Source organism: Lactuca virosa, chromosome 5 (assembly GCF_052849685.1).
Source record: "Lactuca virosa cultivar CGN04683 chromosome 5, Lactuca_virosa_CGN04683_v6, whole genome shotgun sequence".
NCBI classification, from domain to species: domain Eukaryota; kingdom Viridiplantae; phylum Streptophyta; class Magnoliopsida; order Asterales; family Asteraceae; genus Lactuca; species Lactuca virosa.
Genome location: NC_136430.1, coordinates 104,245,998 through 104,267,362, shown reverse-complemented (window position 1 = coordinate 104,267,362; position 21,365 = coordinate 104,245,998). Strand labels below are relative to the sequence as shown.

Below are 21,365 nucleotides of genomic sequence, written 5' to 3'. Positions count from 1 at the left end.
AAAGAACAACAAAGGTTGTTATTTCTTCATCGTTTCTATGGTTAGTGTTTTAATCTTTCTATAACTTGCAAGAAGATCCTTGGTGGGTATAAAGTGTTATGTTATGTTCAAAATTTTAAGTTCCGTTGCTATATTTTTCTAGTTTATGAAACTATTTTTGAACTAAAACCCAACATTATGCACTTAAGTGACCAAAAGCTCATAACACTGAAAACTAGCTAGATCTAACAATTTCATCATCAAGATTCAAACTTTATACCTCAAGGAGAAAGGTCAAGGTGAACAAATTACGGATCTACAAGCTCTAATGCAACCAACACTTCTTCAATGAGTTCCTTCTTCTCCAAGGTGCACCAAGAACAGTCCAAAGCACTTAAAAACACATTCTTTTTGCTCACAATGCTCAATCTAGGGTTAGGGTTTCAAGAGAGGGTGTTGGAGAAGTGGAGGTTGAGAATTGAATGGGTATGGGGAAGTTAAGGAGCTTAAATAAGGCTCAAACCACGAAAATAGGGTTTTGGGCACTGATCGCGTACGCCCATCGTACTCAATTTACGCCCAACGTATGCGACTAACCCAAAAATCGTTCTAACTTTCAAACGGTTGTAACTTCTTCGTTCCAACTCCGTTTTCGACGTTCTTTATATCCACGGAAAGGTAATATTATCTGAATACCTTGGACTAAAAATTTCTCGAACAAAAATCCATATTTCATGCAAGAACACGGCCAATGACTTTTCCATTTCTACCATTCGGCCCAAAACATAATTCAAGGGTTAAATCTCTTAACCAACATTACCTCCTCCCACAAGGACTAAACTTTGCCTCCTTAAGGCCCAAAAACTTACACGATCAACTTCCGATCCATGGCTCAGAAATGACAGGAAACGGGATGTTACAAAGTATATTTAAACAATATATTCTGACCGGTGAATGTCAAAAAAGAGTTTATCTATAGAAAAATTGATGATGAGAATATCCCGCTAAGGAAGTTGAAAACTTCTCAAATGGTGGAGGCTTTCAAATAAGGCAACCCTAGGAGTTAGTGCCTTTAAATAAGGCACCAATCCTGAAATTAGGGTTTTAGCCCAAAATTGTCACCATGTCGTGGCCAACAATATGCTACGTCGTGGTGTTGTGCAGATGAGCGATCCTCATCAACGAATGACATGTCGTGGCCCACCTAACGCCATGTCATGCCCCTACAAAATCCCAAGATATGAAATGATTCTCATGAAAAGAAACCTGGAAAAATGGATGTTATAATTTTTCCCCACTTAAATTAGATTATGTCCTCGAAATCTGACCTTACAAAATTACTCTTAAAACATCCTCGAACCCCTTGTGGGTTTTCCAAGCCCATTCCCTTATATATGTGCGAGCCGACAAAACCCATTGTACCATAATCTGTAACAATCATTACACGGATTTCAGAACCAGACGCATAAGCCATTCCCGGGTAGAACTTCCGAAAATTTGACATATTGTCCAATGTAGTACTAAAACAATACCGTAAACAAACATCCTCTTATAGACATGAAAGATGAATAAATCCTCAGTAAGAAGCACGCGACTCGTAGACGAAACGAACACCATCACATTGCAACTAACCAACCCCAAGAGGCACTCAACCGTTAATCATAATTTGAAGACTTCTAGATCAAACCTGGATTCTAGGAGAATAAGGCCATTAATGTAGTTTGCTATGTACACTTTCAAGGTTGGCCAACAATACAATGATTTCAAATCTAAATACATTTTGGTGCTTCCTGGGTGTACCAAATACTTAGAATTATATATTTCATCTAATAACATATTCCTTACCTTCCCTAACGAATATGGTGTTCAAAGTCATGAATGTTCTTTCAGTTACGTATCCTTGCTGTAATTTACAGACATAATCATTGTCTCGGTTGTTTGTCGAGCGTGAGATAATTGTGATGACATGGAATTAAATGTTGTTCTCTTTGGTTGGAGCTCAATTTACCTTGGTAGTTAGAGGTTTCAGATATAGTGCTGTTGGTGGAGTTATTGCATGTTTCGCTTATATGAAAATATAAGATTGATGTTATTTTCAGAACCACTTGTTGGGTGCTTTTGGGATACATGAATGAGGTGGCCTTCTTGGATAACATGTGTAGACAGGGGCTAATTTTTTATTAGGTTGTTGATTTATCTTTATTGTGGTATCAAGTAGGAATCGTAAAATTAACTTATCTTGGGTGTCTTGCTCGAAAACCCCATAGACATTATGTAATTGTGTAGCTCCTTGCATAATCTCTTTATATTTGAAAGGACCAAGTCGAAGGATCGATGAATTGCTCTATTAAGCATGTACCTATAAATCAATTTGAAATTGACATGGAATCAACCTTTCTCTTGCAAACAAAAAAAAAATTCACAAGTTAGTTATCTTAATTAAACTAGAACAATTCAAAAGTTCATTAGGTGGAATATATAAAACTATATTAATGTTTTTGTTTATCTCGTATAAAGTATTTTTTGTAGGGCTAAAAAATTGGCTACCTTAAATAGAAGAAAAAAATAATAAATAAAAGGAAAAAAAAAAGTTCGATTATCTTATTATGCAATTCAACTTAAAAATTAGTGTTAAGTTGATGGTGACCTACTCAAAAAGACAAACCATAAGAAAACAAAAACCTACATTATATCATTTGCTCATATATATAATACTATTTCGGCATAGATATTCATGCATTCTTAAATATTATTAATAGATACTATGTTTGATTCCAAATGAAGAGAAACCAACGTGTTGTTGTTGATACTATGTTGGTGCAACAAGGGCTGTCTACATTGGAATCACCGATTGCCCTGGACAGCCAAACTCTCTAGCGAAATATCCAATAACCGCTAAGCCACAAGAATTGCTACATCCTTCCATTAATCATCTATTCACTTGATCGATTTTCTGAATCTTTTAAAAAGAAGTCATTTTCAAGAAATGACAAAAAGGATTTATGTCCTCATAGGAATTTAACCAGCTTATCGTGAGAATCAACAAATAAACCCATTTAAAAATGCTGTATATATATCTTCCATTCTCACATTTGGTGAAGACACCATCGATCTAACACTTGGCTTCAATAGTACAGAGAGTAGATATGAGTTTCTCACCACCAGCACCCTTCAATGGAACCACACCATTTGCCTTTCCTCCAAATCTGTTGCCCAGTGATGCCAGTCCTGATTGGATGAACAAAGCTGACAATGCATGGCAACTTATCGCAGCTACTCTTGTGGGCATGCAGAGCGTACCAGGGCTTATAATCTTGTATGGTGGAGCAGTCAAGAAGAAGTGGGCTGTTAACTCTGCCTTTATGGCTCTCTATGCTTTCGCAATGGTTTTAGTTTGTTGGGTTTTATGGGGTTATAGGCTCTCTTTCGGTGACCAACTCATCCCTATTTGGGGAAAAGTCAACGCTTCCGTGGAGCAAAAGTACCTTCTTGAGCAGGCATTTCTTGGATTGTTCCCAAACGCAACTATGGTGTTTTTTCAGTTTGTTTTCGCCGCCATCACATTGATTCTGATAGCCGGAGCAGTTTTAGGAAGGATGAATTTCTATGCGTGGATGCTGTTTGTTCCACTTTGGCTAACCTTTTCTTACACTGTTGGTGCTTTCACCATCTGGTCTACTACTGGTTGGTTATCTACAATGGGAATAATCGACTATTCAGGTGGTTATGTCATCCATCTTTCTTCAGGAGTTGCTGGTTTCACTGCTGCTTATTGGGTACATGAATCTTACAGTAGTTATGCTACCAAAAAAGAAAGTCGTTTTATGTTTTTAATTTAATTCTTTACACCATAGCATCACAATTTTTCTCTTGTTTTGTCCCAGGTTGGTCCAAGATTGACAAAGGATAGGGAAAGATTTCCTCCGAACAACATTATTCTCATGTTGGCCGGAGCTGGGCTGTTATGGATGGGCTGGACTGGTTTCAATGGTGGTGACCCTTATGCAGCAAGCGCAGATGCTTCCTTAGCAGTCTTGAACACCCATGTCTGTGCTGCCACGAGTCTTTTAACTTGGCTCATCCTTGATGTAATTTTCTTCAAGAAAGCTTCGGTCATTGGTGCAGTTCAAGGCATGATCACTGGTTTAGTTTGCATAACCCCAGCAGCAGGTACTTCTTCTTGGCTTAACTTTTCCATAAATGAGCAATATAAATTGAATGGCCCATGACATTATTAGCATAATTATAACTTAGCACAAACCATATAACCATCAAGAAACTAGATGTAATGCTTGGGATATATAGTTTGCGGATCTTCCTCAACCTACATGCATGTTATTTCAAAGCATTGACTTATCTATTAAACTCTAAAATGTTTAATAGATTATCATGTCACCATTCTAATTTCCATATAGCTTTAGTATTTAATTCCTACTTACATATAGGTTTAGGACTTATAGGGTTTCCTTCAAACCCTAATACACTTCCCTAAAGTTCAAGACATAAAATAATCCATTTATATGGTAAATATTACTCATACATACAAACATTTTCAATAAAGAATCCTGCCAGACTTGCCGCAACTTAATTTGTCAAACACCCTTTCAAGATTTCTAATTTTAGTCAACTTATTTGGTTTCAACTTTCAGGGGTGGTACAAGGATACTCCGCAATAATAATGGGATTGTTATCGGGCTCGATCCCATGGTTCACCATGATGGTGGTCCACAAAAAGTCCGAACTCTTACAGAAAGTTGACGACACAATGGCGGTGCTACACACTCATGCAATCGCCGGAACCCTAGGTGGCCTACTCACCGGGCTATTTTCTGAGCCACATCTATGCGAATTATTCTATGGATATACAAATAAATACATGGGTTTATTCCCAGGTTTGCACCGTGGGTCCTCACAAAGCATTCGTTATGGAGTTAGACAGATGGGTGTTCAAATACTTGGAATTTTATTCGTGATTGTGCTTAATATCGTGATGACAAGTTTAGTGTGTTTATTCGTGCAATTAATTGTTCCATTGAGAATGTCAGATGAGGATATGGAAATCGGAGACGAGGCAGCTCATGGTGAAGAGGCGTATGCGATTTGGGGACAAGGTGAAAGGTTGGAGAACTCGAGGTACTCGAACTATAACGATATTGAAGTCCCGATTAAGGCTGGAGGGGGTTCAGTTGAGTTGACATGAAAAACATGGGAATATAACTATGTGTTTAGGTTTGAATGGGTCACGAATTTGAAGTTGTATGGTTAAATAAAACCCCATGAATGTGAAATTGTTAATCATTCAAAGGAAATGTAAGGGAGATTAATAAAAGTTATATTAGTATGATCTAGAAATTATGTTGAACTACTGATTTTAAATAAATATTTATTTTATTGTTGAAATGAGAGTATATATATATACATGAATATACGCATGTTACGTGGAATAAAATTGTATAATAAAATTATATAGTTTAAATTCTAGCAAATACATGTTGAAAATATGCATGTTATTAATATTAGCAATGAAATAATAATTTCTTACACTAATTTGTTATATGAATTTGTAACAATTTTAGATCCTATTATAACATCTATTAAAATCATATTATTTGACGGCCGCTATTTGTGACTAACTTCTTAATAAAACTAAATATAACATTCGATTTAGTGTTACGTTTTAATGTTGTGATTAAATTAACATTTTTTAACAACAAGAAATTTATAGAAAACAAGCTAGCAATTAAAGAATTAAAGAAATAACCTTTTTTAGATTTGTATTACATAAGTTTGATACATTCCCGTGAAGGGTTATGACACCAATCAACCCAATTAAAGAAATAACATTTTCTAGATCTATATGTAATCCATTTGAAGTCAACATCTGCACCTCGCTAGACAACATGTAACATCCGGATTCCCAGGTATGTTGTTTTAAGTAATTATTTTGAGGATCATTGATCTACTCAACGAGTTGGTGCTATAACTCGCCGAGTAGGGACGGGATGGCCACGTGGGTTTAATGATCTACTCGACGAGTCCGGGAGTAGACTCGCAGAGTAGGCGCTGGGAGTGAAAACCCTAAATCCTCGGGTTTGAGACCTATTTAAAGGTCCTTATGGCCTTCATTTGCGAGCACACATACCCTTGAGAGTCACTAATCGAACCAGAGAGCATAGAGAGAGAGGGAGCTAATTTCTTCACTTTAGAGCATTCTTGCAAGGAAGAAGGAGGGGCTTCAAGCTAGGCTGACTTGAGGGGCTCAGATCTTCTACCATTTCATTCAAAGTTGCTGCTTAAGGTATGAATCCATGCCCATTTCTGTATGAATAGTAGATCTCATGAATCTAGGGTTTCTTTTTCGCCTTTTTAGTTGAGTTATGGAGTATGTGAAGTCCCTTTGAGGCATAGACATCAGATCTGGACCTTGAGAGGTCCAGAGAGCCCTAATCATCCAGCTTTGTGCAGTCCCATAAGAGTTTTGAGCCTAAGTTATCATTATAAGGGTTGTTTTGTCAAATAGAGCTTGATGTGCGGTGCATGGACATAAAGATTGAACCTTTACGTGACTTTTGGGTGCTAGAAGGCCAGATCTATAAGTTAGAGAAACAGATCTGACCTCAGAAGGTCAAATGAGTATTGCCATGGAGGAAACTCGCCGAGTCCATGAGAGGACTCGACGAGTCGGATCAGGTTGCCCCGCGATTCGTGACCAGTGGTAACCCGTCGAGTTGGGAGGTTAAATCGATGAGCCGAGAGAGGCCTTAGAAGGATTCAGAGGATACGCATGAACTCGCCGAGTCACACGAGTGCACTCGGCGAATATGGTCAAAATTGGACCGTTGACTGGAGTTGACTTCAGTTGACCTTAGGGTTTGGTCAAACTGATTAAGAGGGGTCAGGGAGGGGTAGAATGGTCTTCTACCCATTCTCTAGAGATGAGGATGTAAAGAGAGTATTGATTAGAATTATTATCATTTTTCTAGGCGGAGGCTAGATCGAGGATATCGAGCACGAGAGCTTACTAGACATCTTACGAGATGAGTCTTCTCACTATACTTACCTTGAGTGGTAACTTATGTGTGACCAGCGGGTCTTATGTGTATGTGCTGTGTATTGAGAAATCCTGCTATTTGTTTTGTGATATGCTTACCATGTATTATATTGAGATGCTGAGTTGAGGGACCGGAGGGTCCATCCGAGTTGTGGGGCCGGAGGGTCCCACTGAGACACATTGACCAGAGGGTCTTATTGAGTATAGCCTCGAGTGGCTGTTGTGCTGTGTGTGGTATTTTGGGGAACTCACTAAGCTTTATGCTTACCTTGTTATGTGTTATGTGTTTCAGGTAGTTCCGAGGATCGCGGCAAGGCACCGGCATGATTGTACACACTGGTGAGAGATTGTGTTATGATTCTGGGATTTATGTTTTATTTATTGACATTTGAGACACGTGTGATTTTGAGAATGATGAAATGAGACATATTTTGTTTTAAAATGAGAAAAAATGTTTTGAAAATTTTACGTCGTTACAAGTTGGTATCAGAGTCTTGGTTGGAGGGATTCGGATGCACCCTCGTGTGTGTTTGGACTCAAACCGAGGATTTGAGAAAGATTTTCAAAAGAGATAAATTTTTCTAAAAACGAGAAAGAGTTTAAAAGAAGATGAACCGGAGCGATGTGTACAATCAGCCAGAGCCGAGCGGTGATTTCCCAAAATACCCTCAGTTTTGTGTATGAATTATTTTATGAGATATATGCATGCTAGAGAATAGGCTAGACAATTCATATATTAGGACTAGGGTGGCCTGATTTATGATGCTTTAGCCTAGGGTTTTCTGTTATCAGTGATTTGTTTTGAGTATGAGTACTTAGCAGGAGCGAGCCCATGAGAGGACAACTGTGAGAGTAGCTTGAGAGGTATAGAATACTTGCTATTGGGATCCGAGGAAGAGGACTTGGGGTGAACACGGATGTGGTGTGGAAGGTAGTATTGGGCTCGTACTACTGGAAACACCGAATCAGTGAGCAGTCCAAGTAAGAATCCTTTGGATGCTAAGGATCAAGTAGGGGAAGGCGGTCGAGTGTGAGTATGCTCGAGCGAGTCTTTGATGAGTTTGTGTTGTGTTTCAGAGACATCATGGTGGGGACACGCCACAACCCTGGAGGTAGTGGGAGTAGTGATGAGGAGATACGGAGGATGATCCACGAGGAGGTGGCTGCAGCTATCCGAGCAGAGATTCCAGAGATGTTTGGGTCTATCAAGACCACCTTGATTCAGACGTTCGACGAGCGATACGCTGCTATCACTAAGGCTGCTGCTGCGGCAGCCACTGCACCCGTCGCCGCTGCTAGGCCTCAGGGAGGTGACACGTTGCTATTCTGGGAGTTCAGCAACACGAAGCCACCAGAGTTTGATGGGTCTCAGGACCCGATTGCTGCGATGAGGTGGATCTCTGATGTGAAGGGGTGTTTTTACACGTGTTCATGTCCCGATCACTTGAGAGTTCGGTTCGCGCTGAACCAGCTTCGCTTGGGCGCGAAGGACTGGTGGAAATTTGTGACAACCGGTTTTACCCCCACAGATCATGCGGCTATATTATGGGAGAGGTTTGTTCAGATGTTTCGAGACGAGTATGTTCCCCCGGTGGAGAGGGAACGTTTGGCATAGGAGTTTCTGTCTCTCAAGCAGAAGACGGAATCAGTGACTGAGATTTCGAGGATGTTCCATGAGAGGGCGATATTCTGCCCTGGACACGTGTCCACTGAGCAGGCATGTGTGAGTCGATATCTGAGCATATTGAGGAGGGACATACGAGAGTTTGTGGCGAACTCATCGTACAGGACATTGGCCGAGCTTCAGGCCAATGCCAGGAGGAGGGAGATTGAGATCTAGTTGCAGACCAGGGAGGAGGAGGAGGAGGAGTCCCGGGGGAGGGACTGGAGACCAGTTCAGTCGCAGCCGGCGACGAAGTGGGCCAAGCCCGCTGATTCCAGAGTTGGGGGCCAGAAGGGCCGCACTTGTGGCAAGTGCAGTAAGAGTCACGAGGATTCTTGCCGTTCGGGGATTTGCTACAAATACGGCAAGGAGGGGCACATGGCGAAGGATTGCCCCAAGGGATTTTCGTTTTGCTTTCATTGCAACCAGACCGGCCACCGGAAGGCCGAGTGCCCTCAGCTCGTGCAGGGTTCAGCCCAGGGATCTGCACCTACTTCTGTGCGTGCTACTGAGATTCGGCCAGCGAAGGTCGAGACACCGAGGGTTCGTGGGAGAGCCTTTCAGCTGACAGCGGAGGAGGTCCGCGCATCACCTGATGTAGTGGCTGGTATGTGTTTTTATTATATTCTTTTGAGATATTATGTGCTTATATTGTGATTATATATAGGTACTTTTCTTGTGAGTTCTGTGCCTGCTTTGGTGTTATTTGACTCGGGTGCGAGTCGATCCTTTGTATCATTAGCATTTAGTCGTCAGATCAGTATCCAACGAGAGGCGTTGAGTCGACCTCTTAGAGTTTCCATAGCCGATGAGCATGCGGTGTTTGCGTCTGATGTGATTCGTGGATGTGAGCTTGAGATCTTCGGAGTTAAGTTTCCGATAGATCTGGTACCGATCGCAATGGGGGATGTCCGTGTCATCGTGGGCATGGACTGGTTGAGTCGATTTGGAGCTGTGATCGACTGTGAGCGTCAGCTGGTGACCATCTGAGACCCTAGTGGGGGAATGCTTTCAGTATATGGCGAGGGTACCCGATCAGGGTCGGCATTTTGTTCAGCCGCCAGAGCGAGACAGAATCTACAGCAGGGATGTATGGGATTTTTGGCGTATGTGATGGATATGTGGGCTACTGCAAAGAGATCGAGTTCTATCTCCGAGGTCCTGATAGTGTGCGAGTTTCCAGATGTTTTTCCCGAGGAGTTGCCAGGAGTACCTCCCGAGAGGCAGGTAGAGTTTCGGATCAATTTGGTGCCAGGAGCGTCGCCTATTGCCAAGGCACCCTACCGCCTTGCGCCTCCGGAGATGTAGGAGTTATCCTCACAGTTGCAGGAGCTGTTGGGGAAGGGGTTTATCAGGCCGAGTAGCTCACCGTGGGGAGCCCCGATCCTTTTTGTCAAGAAAAATGATGGTTCACACCGGATGTGCATCGACTACCGGGAGTTGAACAAGTTGACGGTCAAGAACCGTTACCCACTTCCGAGGATCGATGATTGGTTCGATCAGTTACAGGGGGCGTCTTGGTTTTCCAAGATCGACCTGAGGTCCGGGTATCATCAGATGAGAGTCCGCAAGGAGGGTGTTCAGAAGACGGCCTTCAGGACACGTTATGGGCACTATGAGTTTGTGGTGATGCCTTTTGGGCTCACCAATGAACCAGCAGCGTTCATGGATCTCATGAACCGGGTATGCAGGCCGATGTTGGATCGATCGGTGATCGTGTTCATCGATGATATTTTAGTGTATTCAAGATCCAGAGAGCAGCATGAGGAGCATCTGAGGGAGATCCTCGAAGTGTTGAGATCGGAGAGGCTTTACGCCTAATTCTCCAAGTGTGATTTCTGGTTACGAGAGGTCCAGTTCTTGGGGCACCTCGTTAATCAGAATGGGATATTGGTTGATCCGGCCAAGATTGAGGTTGTTATGAGTTGGGAGGTGCCGAGATCCCCCATCGAGATCAGGAGTTTTCTGGGGTTGGTCGGTTACTATCGGAGATTTATCAGAGATTTCTCCAAGATTGTCGTTCTCCTCACCAAATTGACCCGGAAGGGCATTGCTTTTATTTGGGGTCCCGAGCAGTCGACCTCGTTTGAGACTCTTCGCCAGAGATTATGCGAAGCCCCGGTGCTAGCCCTTCCCGAGGGAATGGAGGATTTTGTGGTTTACTGTGATGCGTTTATATCGGGATTGGGTGCGGTGCTTATGCAGAGAGGGCACGTGATAGCATATGCATCGAGGCAGCTGAAGCCTCATGAGACGAGGTATCCCACCCACGATTTAGAGTTGGGGGCAGTAATGTTTGCCCTCAAGATTTGGCGTCACTATCTGTACGGGGTTCGGTGTACCATATACACGGACCACAAGAGTTTGAAGTATCTTATGGATCAGCCCAACCTTAACATGAGATAGAGGAGATGGTTGGATGTGGTGAAAGATTACGACTACGAGATCTTGTACCATCCGGGCAAGGCTAATGTGGTAGCCGACGCCCTGAGCCGTAGAGCAGAGAGTGCTCCGATCCGAGAAGTGTGTATGAGGATGACAGTGATGACTCCAGTTTTGGATATCATTCGAGAGGCCCAAGTGGAGGCCGTAAGACCGGAGAACCGCAAGAGGGAGCGGGTGATTAGGCAGGTGTCCGAGTTTGTGACGGACAGCAGAGGACTTTTGACCTTCCAAGGAAAGATTTGGGTGCCCTATACAGGCGGAGCGCGGCGTACGCTGATGGAGGAGGCGCATAGATCGAGATTCTCTATCCACCCCGGGCCCACTAAGATGTACTTGGACCTGAAGAGGGATTATTGGTGGCCCTGCATGAAGAGAGATGTTGCGTGGGTAGTCGAAAGGTGCTTGACCTGTCGCTGGGTTAAGGCCGAGCACCACCGTCCTCATGGCAAGTTGCAGCCACTGGAGGTTCCCCAGTGGAAATGGGAACAAATTTCTATGGATTTTATCACCAAGTTGCCGAGGACCACGCGGGGTGTCGACGCGATTTGGGTGATTATGGACCGGTTGACGAAGAGCACTCACTTTCTTGATATTAGTGAGAGCTCTTCTGCAGAGAAACTGGCAGAGATATATGTGAGAGAGGTGGTGGCTCGGCATGGGGTACCGATATCCATAGTGTCAGATCGGGATGTGCGATTTACTTCCAGATTCTGGAAGAAGTTCCATGAGGAGTTGGGTACGCGATTGCATTTTAGCACAGCCTATCACCCACAGACAGACGGGCAGAGTGAGCGGATGATTCAGACGCTCGAGGACATGCTTCGAGCGTGTGTTATGGACTTCGGTGGAAGTTGGGACACATACATACCTCTGGCTGAGTTTTCTTACAACAACAGCCACCATTCCAGTATCGGCATGCCTCCTTTTGATCTCCTTTATGGGAGGAGGTGTCGGACCCCCATCTGTTGGGGAGAGGTAGGGCAGCGAGTGATGGGTGGCACTAAGATAGTGCTCAAGACGACTGAGCAGATTCAGCTGGTCAGACAGAGATTACTGACGGCTCAGAGTCGCCAGAAGAGTTATGCAGACAAGCGACGATCCGAGCTCGAGTTTCAGGTTGGAGATTTCGTTCTCCTGAGGGTATCCCCATGGAAAGGGGTAATACGGTTAAGGAAGAAGGGCAAGTTGGGGCCCTGATACATCGGTCCTTTTAGGGTGGCCGCTAGAGTGGGTAAGGTAGCATATCGTTTAGAGCTACCTGCCGAGTTGAACCAAATCCACGATACTTTCCACGTGCCCCAACTGAGAAAATGTGTAGCTGATGAGACAGCAGTCGTGCCATTGGAGGATATTCAGGTTGATGCGAGCCTGAATTATATTGAGAGACCAATCGCGATTATGGATCGAAAGGTGAAGGTTTTGAGAAATAAAGAAGTGCCCCTGGTTCAGGTTCAGTGGCAACATCGGAAAGGGTCCGAGATGACGTGGGAGCCGGAGTCCGAGATGCGAGAGCAGCATCCAGAGCCATTTGAGGAGCATGACTTCGGGGGCGAAGTCTTATTCTAGTGGGGGAGAATTGTAACATCCGGATTCCCAGGTATGTTGTTTTAAGTAATTATTTTGAGGATCATTGATCTACTCGACGAATTGGTGCTATAACTCGCTGAGTAGGGACGGGATGGTCACGTGGGTTTAATGATCTACTCGACGATTCCGAGAGTAGACTCGTCGAGTAGGCGCTGGGAGTGAAAACCCTAAATCCCCGGGTTTGAGACCTATTTAAAGGTCCTTATGGCCTTCATTTGCGGCCACACATACCCTTGAGAGTCACTAATCGAACCAGAGAGCATAGAGAGAGAGAGAGAGGGAGCTAATTTCTTCACTTTAGAGCATACTTGCAAGGAAGAAGGAGGGGATTCAAGCTAGGCTGACTTGAGGGGCTCAGATCTTCTACCATTTCATTCAAAGTTGCTGCTTAAGGTATGAATCCATGCCCATTTCTGTATGAATAGTAGATCTCATGAATCTAGGGTTTCTTTTTCGCCTTTTTAGTTGAGTTATGGAGTATGTGAAGTCCCTTTGAGGCATAGACATCAGATCTGGACCTTGAGAGGTCCAGAGAGCCCTAATCATCCAGCTTTGTGCAGTCCCATAAGAGTTTTGAGCCTAAGTTATCATTATAAGGGTTGTTTTGTCAAATAGAGCTTGATGTGCGGTGCATGGACATAAAGATTGAACCTTTACGTGACTTTTGGGTGCTAGAAGGCCAGATCTATAAGTTAGAGAAACAGATCTGACCTCAGAAGGTCAAATGAGTATTGCAATGGAGGAAACTCGCCGAGTCCATGAGAGGACTCGACGAGTCGGATCGGGTTGCCCCGCGATTCGTGACCAGTGGTAACCCGTCGAGTTGGGAGGTTAAATCGACGAGCCGAGAGAGGCCTTAGAAGGATTCAGAGGATACGCATGAACTCGCCGAGTCACACGAGTGCACTCAGCGAGTATGGTCAAAATTGGACCGTTGACTGGAGTTGACTTCAGTTGACCTTAGGGTTTGGTCAAACTGATTGATAGGGGTCAGGGAGGGGTAGAATGGTCTTCTACCCATTCTCTAGAGATGAGGATGTAAAGAGAGTATTGATTAGAATTATTATCATTTTTCTAGGCGAAGGCTAGATCGAGGATATCGAGCACGAGAGCTTACTAGACATCTTACGAGGTGAGTCTTCTCACTATACTTACCTTGAGTGGTAACTTATGTGTGACCAGCGGGTCTTATGTGTATGTGATGTGTATTGAGAAATCCTGCTATTTGTTTTGTGATATGCTTACCATGTATTATATTAAGATGCTGAGTTGAGGGACCAGAGGGTCCATCCGAGTTGTGGGGCCGGAGGGTCCCACTGAGACACATTGACCAGATGGTCTTATTGAGTATAGCCTCGAGTGGCTGTTGTGTTGTGTGTGGTATTTTGGGGAACTCACTAAGCTTTATGCTTACCGTGTTATGTGTTATGTGTTTCAGGTAGTTCCGAGGATTGCGGCAAGGCACCGACATGATTGTACACACTGGCGAGAGATTGTTTTATGATTCTGGGATTTATGTTTTATTTATTGACATTTGAGACACGTGCGATTTTGAGAATGATGAAATGAGACATATTTTGTTTTAAAATGAGAAAAAAAAAATTTGAAAATTTTACGTCGTTACACAACATATGACAATTCTTAACATTGCCATTAAATATTTTATCACACCTGTAACTCCAGATAGTCCAAGCAAAAGTTGAGAGCACAACCAAAACAACCTTGCTCATGCAGCCAGGGGTACCAAAACTGGACGCGCAACTAAAGAGATCATGGAGATATCTGATATCCACTGGAACATGATTCCACCAGTTGTTGATGGTTGCACGCACCTCCCGAGCGACTAAACAATTCAGAATGAGGTGGGACTCTGTCTCTAACAAAATGTTTCAAAGGGACATGGGAACCGATAAATACCAAATTTTCTCAAGATTACTACGAGTAGGCAGTCTTTCAAGAATAGATCTCCACACAAATATATTAACTTTACCAGGCAAGATTTTGTTCCAAGGAGTACTGTCCTCAAGGCATCCCAGAAGATGGTTATCGATAATTTTCCTACACGATGCTACAGTAGAACATTTCACATTTCATAATATATTTTGTTAATATATTATATATTATATTGAAATCTGAAGAGTCCTGGGGTTTTTAATGTTTGTGGTATTTAAAAATATTCCTCTATTATTAAATATTAGGCGAATGGTTGTGCGTTGCATAGTAAAAAAAACTATAATGTCAGACTGTTAAATATTATAACAATTAAAAAATACGAGCGATAAGCACATCTTCTCGATCGGCGAATAATTCTTCTTAGGGAAGTTAGATTGGACATGTAATTTAGAGTTGATTATATTTTCAACTCAAATATAAGTATTAATTATTATTATATTTTTTTTATTAGAAAAACAATAATGTTTCCACTAATGAAATTATAACCATATTTAAACAAATTAAATAGGTTTACATTGTGGAAGTTATATGACACTAAAAATTTCACCAATGAAATAAACCTTACAATTAAACTATCAATTAAATATCATTATAAAAAAAATCATCGTTCATTTATCAAAAAAAATCATCTTCATTTATACCAAATAAGATTTAATGAAAAAGTATGTGGGTAACTGAGATATCATCTTTTTATTTTATATTAATTTAAAAGGCTTTTTAGTATATGTTATATGATATTTTATTCAAATTTAAATATTAAATATATATTTTTTAGAAAAGCAACACCAATACCTTATGTTAGTTCATACTAAATTTACAAAAAAAAAATATAAGTAACATATATTTTAATTGTTATATTAGCCTTTTTAATAAACTTAAAACAATACCTTTTAATATAAAATATAGTTCTTAGATTTAGTGGAAATGGAATTTCTAAAACTTTAGATTATGATTAATTTGTAAAATCTCATTTGTGCTATGTATTTTACAAACATGCAAAAAAGAATTTGATATGTATAATAATGTTTTTATGATTTTTCATTTAGTAATTAACATCTTAGAAAACATATTTATATTTATAATACTATTAATTCTTTGTTTCTTTATGTACAGTTCTTTTATCTTTTTGGTTGAATTTTTTATGAGAATTTAAATTGATTTTTATTTTTTATGCCTACAAATGTTCCTACCTAATAAAATTATGACAAGTGTTATTATTCTATATTTTTTTTAACTAACTTATTAAGGCTATATTAGGAATATATCAAATAAAATTAAATTGAATGATGATTTGTTATAATTTTAATAGGTAGGTATAATTATAGAAATAAAATATAGGAGTTAATTTAATTTCTAGTTTTTTATTTTTATTTTTTTTTTATTCTACACCTGTTTAAAAGATTAACTCCAATTAATTATGTTCGGTGATTGTTTCGTTTTCCTGTTTTTTTGTCGGATTTGGTTTTGGGTCTTCTATCACACGTGTAAGTTATTACGTTGTTTTACCCCCAACGCTTCCATATTCCTCCATCTTCTCTCTCTCACCAGAACACGAAGAACCTTCATACAACCTTCTTCTACCTCTGCTCTCTCCACCGCCGACGACTGCCTCGCCCACTAGAGGTCACCGTCGAAGCCCTAGAAACAACCTGCTTCGTCTCTGGAAACGCTAGACGACCACCACCGCAGCCTCCACAGCTCGCTATGGAGATTCCTCTGTTGGTGGTTTCCACCAGATGCTTCCATTTGCTAACGTAGGACCAAGGTACCTCTTACTTCGTTCTATCTTTATTTCCCGTCCTTTTTTCTAGATCGGTACTGATTATGAATTATCTTTACTGAATTGTCGGTGCTATAGCTTGCACCAACGATTATCTGGTGTACATCGTAAGAGGTTTGGGTTTATTTCCAGCCCCTGTTCTTTTTTTTTTGTTCGTTTCCAAGCTTTTGGTTCTTCATTTCGTTGTCTCTCCGTTAATTTGAACAGAATTTTTGAAGGTTTCTCTTCAATTGATGGAAACTCGGTCCCATGCCACACACCTTCTCGCCACTTTGTTAATGATCGTCGCCTCTCACAAGCATGCCTCCAGTTCAGATTGTAAATCAGGTATGTCTATCTCTACTTTCTCTCTTCGATTCCTATTTCAGTTGCTTGATTTTAAATCATCTTTATTGTAAGCTGAAATGAGTTTGGATCGGTAGGATTATTATTACAAGATTTTGAAGAAAGTGAAGACGCATACCACCTGTTTGATAAAATGTCTATTTGAAATCTGGGAAACAGTTTTATTTAGATATAAAACCAGTTTTACATAATAACCAGACCAACAATAATTGCCTATTCTTTAGGAAATTTGGTATGATTCATTCATTTAATGCTTTGCCAGGCTTAATAAGATGTTAGTTGCTGCCTATTTTAGGATGGCAAAAGCCCATTATATTTTATCTTTTGATGGTCATTAGAGGAAATTTCTTAAATTTGAGTTGATTTTTAAAATTTTAAGAAAATATATCATATTTGATTTTCTGTATTCTTTTATGGTATTAAAAGTTACCAGTAAGTTGTAACAAATGTTTGCTATTATTAATATTCATGTTGTCATCCTGGATGACTCAATTGGAATGCACTTCATTATCCAACTATGTCATTTTGCATCGATCTGCATGACGTAAAATTCAAGGAAGAGTATTTCCAAATTTATTTGTTAAATAATATCTCAATTGTAACACTCTAAAAAATAATTCACAATTAATTAGATTTTATAAAACTGATTCGTAAAGACTGACAGAACTTTTGATCAAACTTTTGAAATCAACTTACGGAAAAAATAATCTTTATAGATTATTGAGATCATATATTGCTATATTTCTTTCCCTGATGTAGAAATACATGTATCACCGTTTTTTCTCAATTTTCTATAATAATTCGTTATATAAATATAAATACAGAATAATATAATCATTTAAGTAGGAACGAATGAACAATTAGATAAAAGCCAACTTGGTCATTTTTGTTTGAACAATGATCAAAATAGTCACGGTACTTTGAAATATAACAAACAAAAACTTCCAAATTTGCAAAAATCAGTTAAACACACATACACCTCATTTTATAATAACACATTATATAACAATCATTATAACTTTTTTTGCATCTACTTAAAAGAAAGTCTCATGATTTGTATTTTCCATAAATCCTGTTTTTATCACATGATGTCCTTCCGATGTAAGTGCTACCAAACGTTTGAATTTTGAATATACCATATCGACATTACTAAAAGCTTCATTTTGTTAGGCAGGTAACCCGTTTTGTATATTTTTCAGGTTTTTATGCATTTTAAGTCCAACTGGTTTGTTAATGGAAAACCAAGTACATATTATTTGCCAGGGGCATTTAAAGATAGCAGGATGTCAAAAATAACTTAGAAAAAAACTAAACGAAACTACTCATAAAATTATTTGAAATTTCTTATTTTTGCGCAACAGTTGATCCCTGTTGCTCAATCAGGTGATTTCTATTCAACTTCTGAGTTTACAGCACCGAATAAGGTATTTTCTTTTTTAAACTTTATTTTAAATTGATTATTTCATACGTTTCTAATTCTTATTTTCACAAATTTGATATATTTGTATCAATATTAATACAAAGTATGTAGCTATTTTCTGTCTTTCGCAGCCAGAAGGTCACACTGTCGACTATAATGTGATACATACTGTTGTTTCGTTGAAACTTTAGGCTCTTCACTTATGGAATATCTTCTTCGACGATACCACATGATAAAAGAAAATTCGGTCACAAGAACTTTTGATTTGGCTGCAATCAAGTATTAGGGAACAACTTTCATAAATTTCCAGGTAGTAAATATAACTATATATTGAGTTTATTTGTTATATTTCTTTTTTATTTTCTTCAGCCAAAAATAGCCACATATTTTTATTGATTTGTTTATTATGGTATCATACTTTCTTTTCATCATGTTCCACCAGTGTACTTTCAAAAAACTACCCAATTTCTACATTCTCTACTAGAAATTGTGTTCATCTTACACCTGTAAAGGATATGATTGTGTATTCTGGTGGATGTCTATGCATTTTTTTAGATTAAATGTAATTCATTTTGAGTGGTTGTTTCTGTATATGATCTTCTGTATGCGGACTGTATGTTGCTATGTGTTTCTTTAATGTCTGTCTGTTTGCGATCGTCTATGTATGTGACTGTGTTTTACCGACTTTATCTATATGATTGTCTAATTGAAATCTGACCCCCGCAAAGTGGGGGTACTTCACTAGTTAACATAAATGGGTTCAAAGTACAAATAATTACATAATTTTGGGATGTAGGTAATTAAAGCTTATGGCGCACCTTTATTTTGAAGGTGTTTACACAAATTATATATATATTCATTCAGTAATTACAACTTGATTAGAGAAACAACTTGAAAGAGAAATACATATGATACTTGATTAAAGAAACAATTTGAATGAGACATACATATGATCCAAGATACATAAGATAAATGTGGTGGCACCTTTATTTTGAGCAATACACAACTCAATTAATTTTGCAATAGGATTTGATGGGGCACTCGGATTTCATCCCTTCACTGGTGAGTAGATAATGGAGGTACTTGTAGTGATCAAAATCCTTAAACCGTGGTGGGTGGTCTTCATCAATGAGTTTTTGTGGTATCTGTATGTTCAGACCCCTAATAAAAGTAAATTGCCCCAGCGAATATCGCTCTTGGTTTCCCTGCATGATAACCCTATGACACGGTGCATGAATTCTTCCATTTGACCATGCCTAAGTGAATGAAAATACCTTAAATGTCACATATATACAATATATAACATTGATGAATAGTTAATCAACATATTGCTACCTACCATGCAAACATCGCCTGCCATGACTATGAATGATGAAGGTGAAGGATCAACTTCAATCCACTGTCCTTCCTTAGTCTTTATCTGCAGACCCTTTACTTGTTTGTCATGAAGAATTGTCATAAAACTAATGTCAGTGTGAGGAAGCATGCCTGGAGGATTTCCCCCATCCCCTTGAGGACATAAGTACTTCATGAATCGAAGATTTTGAACTGAGGACCCAAGGAGCGTCTCACATTGTTCTTCTATTCCATAGCTTTTTGCTACCATCCGCATCACTATCTGATATAGTTCTGCTACAGCTTTGGAGAACATCAAAGCACTTTTACTGAAAAATCGGTGTTTAATCAAAGAATTATAATTACTAGATGTAATTGAATTTAAGACGTAAAATAAGAAACCATACCCAAAATTTTCATTTCCAGAAGGCCACATGAGTTTTGTGAAGAATTCAACCCCTTCTGTAGTTGTTGCGTTCTCAATGCCTATGCTTTCGTAAAGAGGCATGACGGGAGTTTTACCACTGTAAGCATGATATGGTGTATCTGAAGTGCTTAGGACTTTGACTTCGGTAGGAAGATCAAATACATCTTGTGATGCAAGGAAAATCGCATCCTCAAGTTCCTGAGGCACGCCGTTGTACGTGGCTATGAAAACCCCGTGTTCTTCAAGTGCATGCATAGCTTGACTGCATGTTGTGATCCATGAACTTGAGTTAGGGATTAGGTTTTTCAACGAAAAGTCGATAACAGATAGCTTCGGTGGTGTCATCTTTTCAAACCTTGGATATCTTTTACGATGTATTTTTCTGTCTTCGGACCTATTTTGTTTATATAGTTGGAAAACCGATTTTATGTATGTCCCATATTCCGTATATAAGATAATTTTATGCCTTTTCATTATTTGACAATACACGTTTTTCTTTGAGGAAACGGTACGCACAATTTAAGTTATGGATATTAATTAATGCACGTAATGATGCCTAGAAGAGATTATTTTTATAATTACTAAAAAAAGGTCATTATTATTTATTAAAACGAGATTTTTACCAAAAAAGTGAGATTACCAATTTTATATCCCAAACCACGATAGTTTCAATTTTAAATACAAAATGGTACTCTTGTAGACCCCAGCTATTATCCATTTTATATTGAAAAAAGATAGAAAACGAATCAAATCCATCATTAATTTACCAAATGGCCCTTATCGTCTTCCATCCTTTTTGTGATTTTTTTACAAAGAATATATATTAGAGTAAATTAAACGAAGGTTTAGGGTAATTTACGTATTTGGTACGTAACTTATTTTTTTAACTCGGAAGGTCCCTATTGTTTGTTTTTGTTACACGCTTGGCCCATGTCTTACCAAAAAATACTATTTTGCTCTTGATTTTTTAATTTATTTAAAAAAACACACCCCTAACCCCACCCCTCACCTTACCTTACCTACCCCACCATTTTTCCCTATTCAAATAATAGTCTTTTTAGGTAAGACAGGGACCAAACGCGTAATAAAAAAAACAGTAGGGACCAAACGTGTAACAAAAACAAACAATAAAGACCTTCTGAGTTAAAAAAATAAGTTAGGGGACAAACGCACAAATTACCCCAACGTCCTTTTGTATTTAAAATTGATAATGATTTAAGTGTTAGGTTTGGTATATTTTCTTGTAATATTTTTCACTTTTTAGTTGATGAAACAAATATCAAATATACACGTATAACTCCAAAAAATTCATCATCTTTAGGACACGAATTATCCATATCACAAATTACTAAATTTAAACTATGACAACCATAAGGAGTG

At 39.4% G+C, this 21,365-nt stretch overlaps 2 protein-coding genes and 1 long non-coding RNA gene across 7 annotated transcripts; 2 read left to right on the top strand and 1 right to left on the bottom strand.

Moving 5' to 3' along the window:
- Positions 1–3,125: 3,125 nt before the first annotated feature.
- LOC145111568 (ammonium transporter 2 member 5-like) lies at positions 3,126–5,179 on the top strand. Its single transcript, XM_079047833.1, has 3 exons — positions 3,126–3,755; positions 3,864–4,149; positions 4,629–5,179. The coding sequence occupies exons 1-3, from the start codon at positions 3,126–3,128 to the stop codon at positions 5,177–5,179; spliced, it is 1,467 nt and encodes a 488-aa protein (XP_078903959.1).
- Positions 5,180–16,140: 10,961 nt separating this feature from the next.
- Positions 16,141–18,814, top strand: LOC145115859 (uncharacterized). 5 transcript variants are annotated; one of them, XR_013711742.1, is made up of 5 exons: positions 16,141–16,443; positions 16,537–16,572; positions 16,666–16,785; positions 18,165–18,227; positions 18,355–18,814. It is a non-coding gene; the product is annotated as an uncharacterized LOC145115859 (long non-coding RNA). The 5 variants fall into 5 exon arrangements; XR_013711745.1 differs by having other exon boundaries at positions 18,335–18,814; XR_013711743.1 differs by having other exon boundaries at positions 18,003–18,227.
- Positions 18,815–18,929: 115 nt separating this feature from the next.
- LOC145115858 (putative 2-oxoglutarate-dependent dioxygenase AOP1) lies at positions 18,930–20,379 on the bottom strand. Its single transcript, XM_079052217.1, has 3 exons — positions 19,966–20,379; positions 19,563–19,887; positions 18,930–19,479 (listed from the first exon to the last, which is right to left on the bottom strand). Exons 1-3 carry the CDS (start codon positions 20,328–20,330, stop codon positions 19,231–19,233), a joined length of 939 nt encoding a protein of 312 aa, XP_078908343.1. The 5' UTR covers positions 20,331–20,379; the 3' UTR covers positions 18,930–19,230.
- Positions 20,380–21,365: the final 986 nt, after the last annotated feature.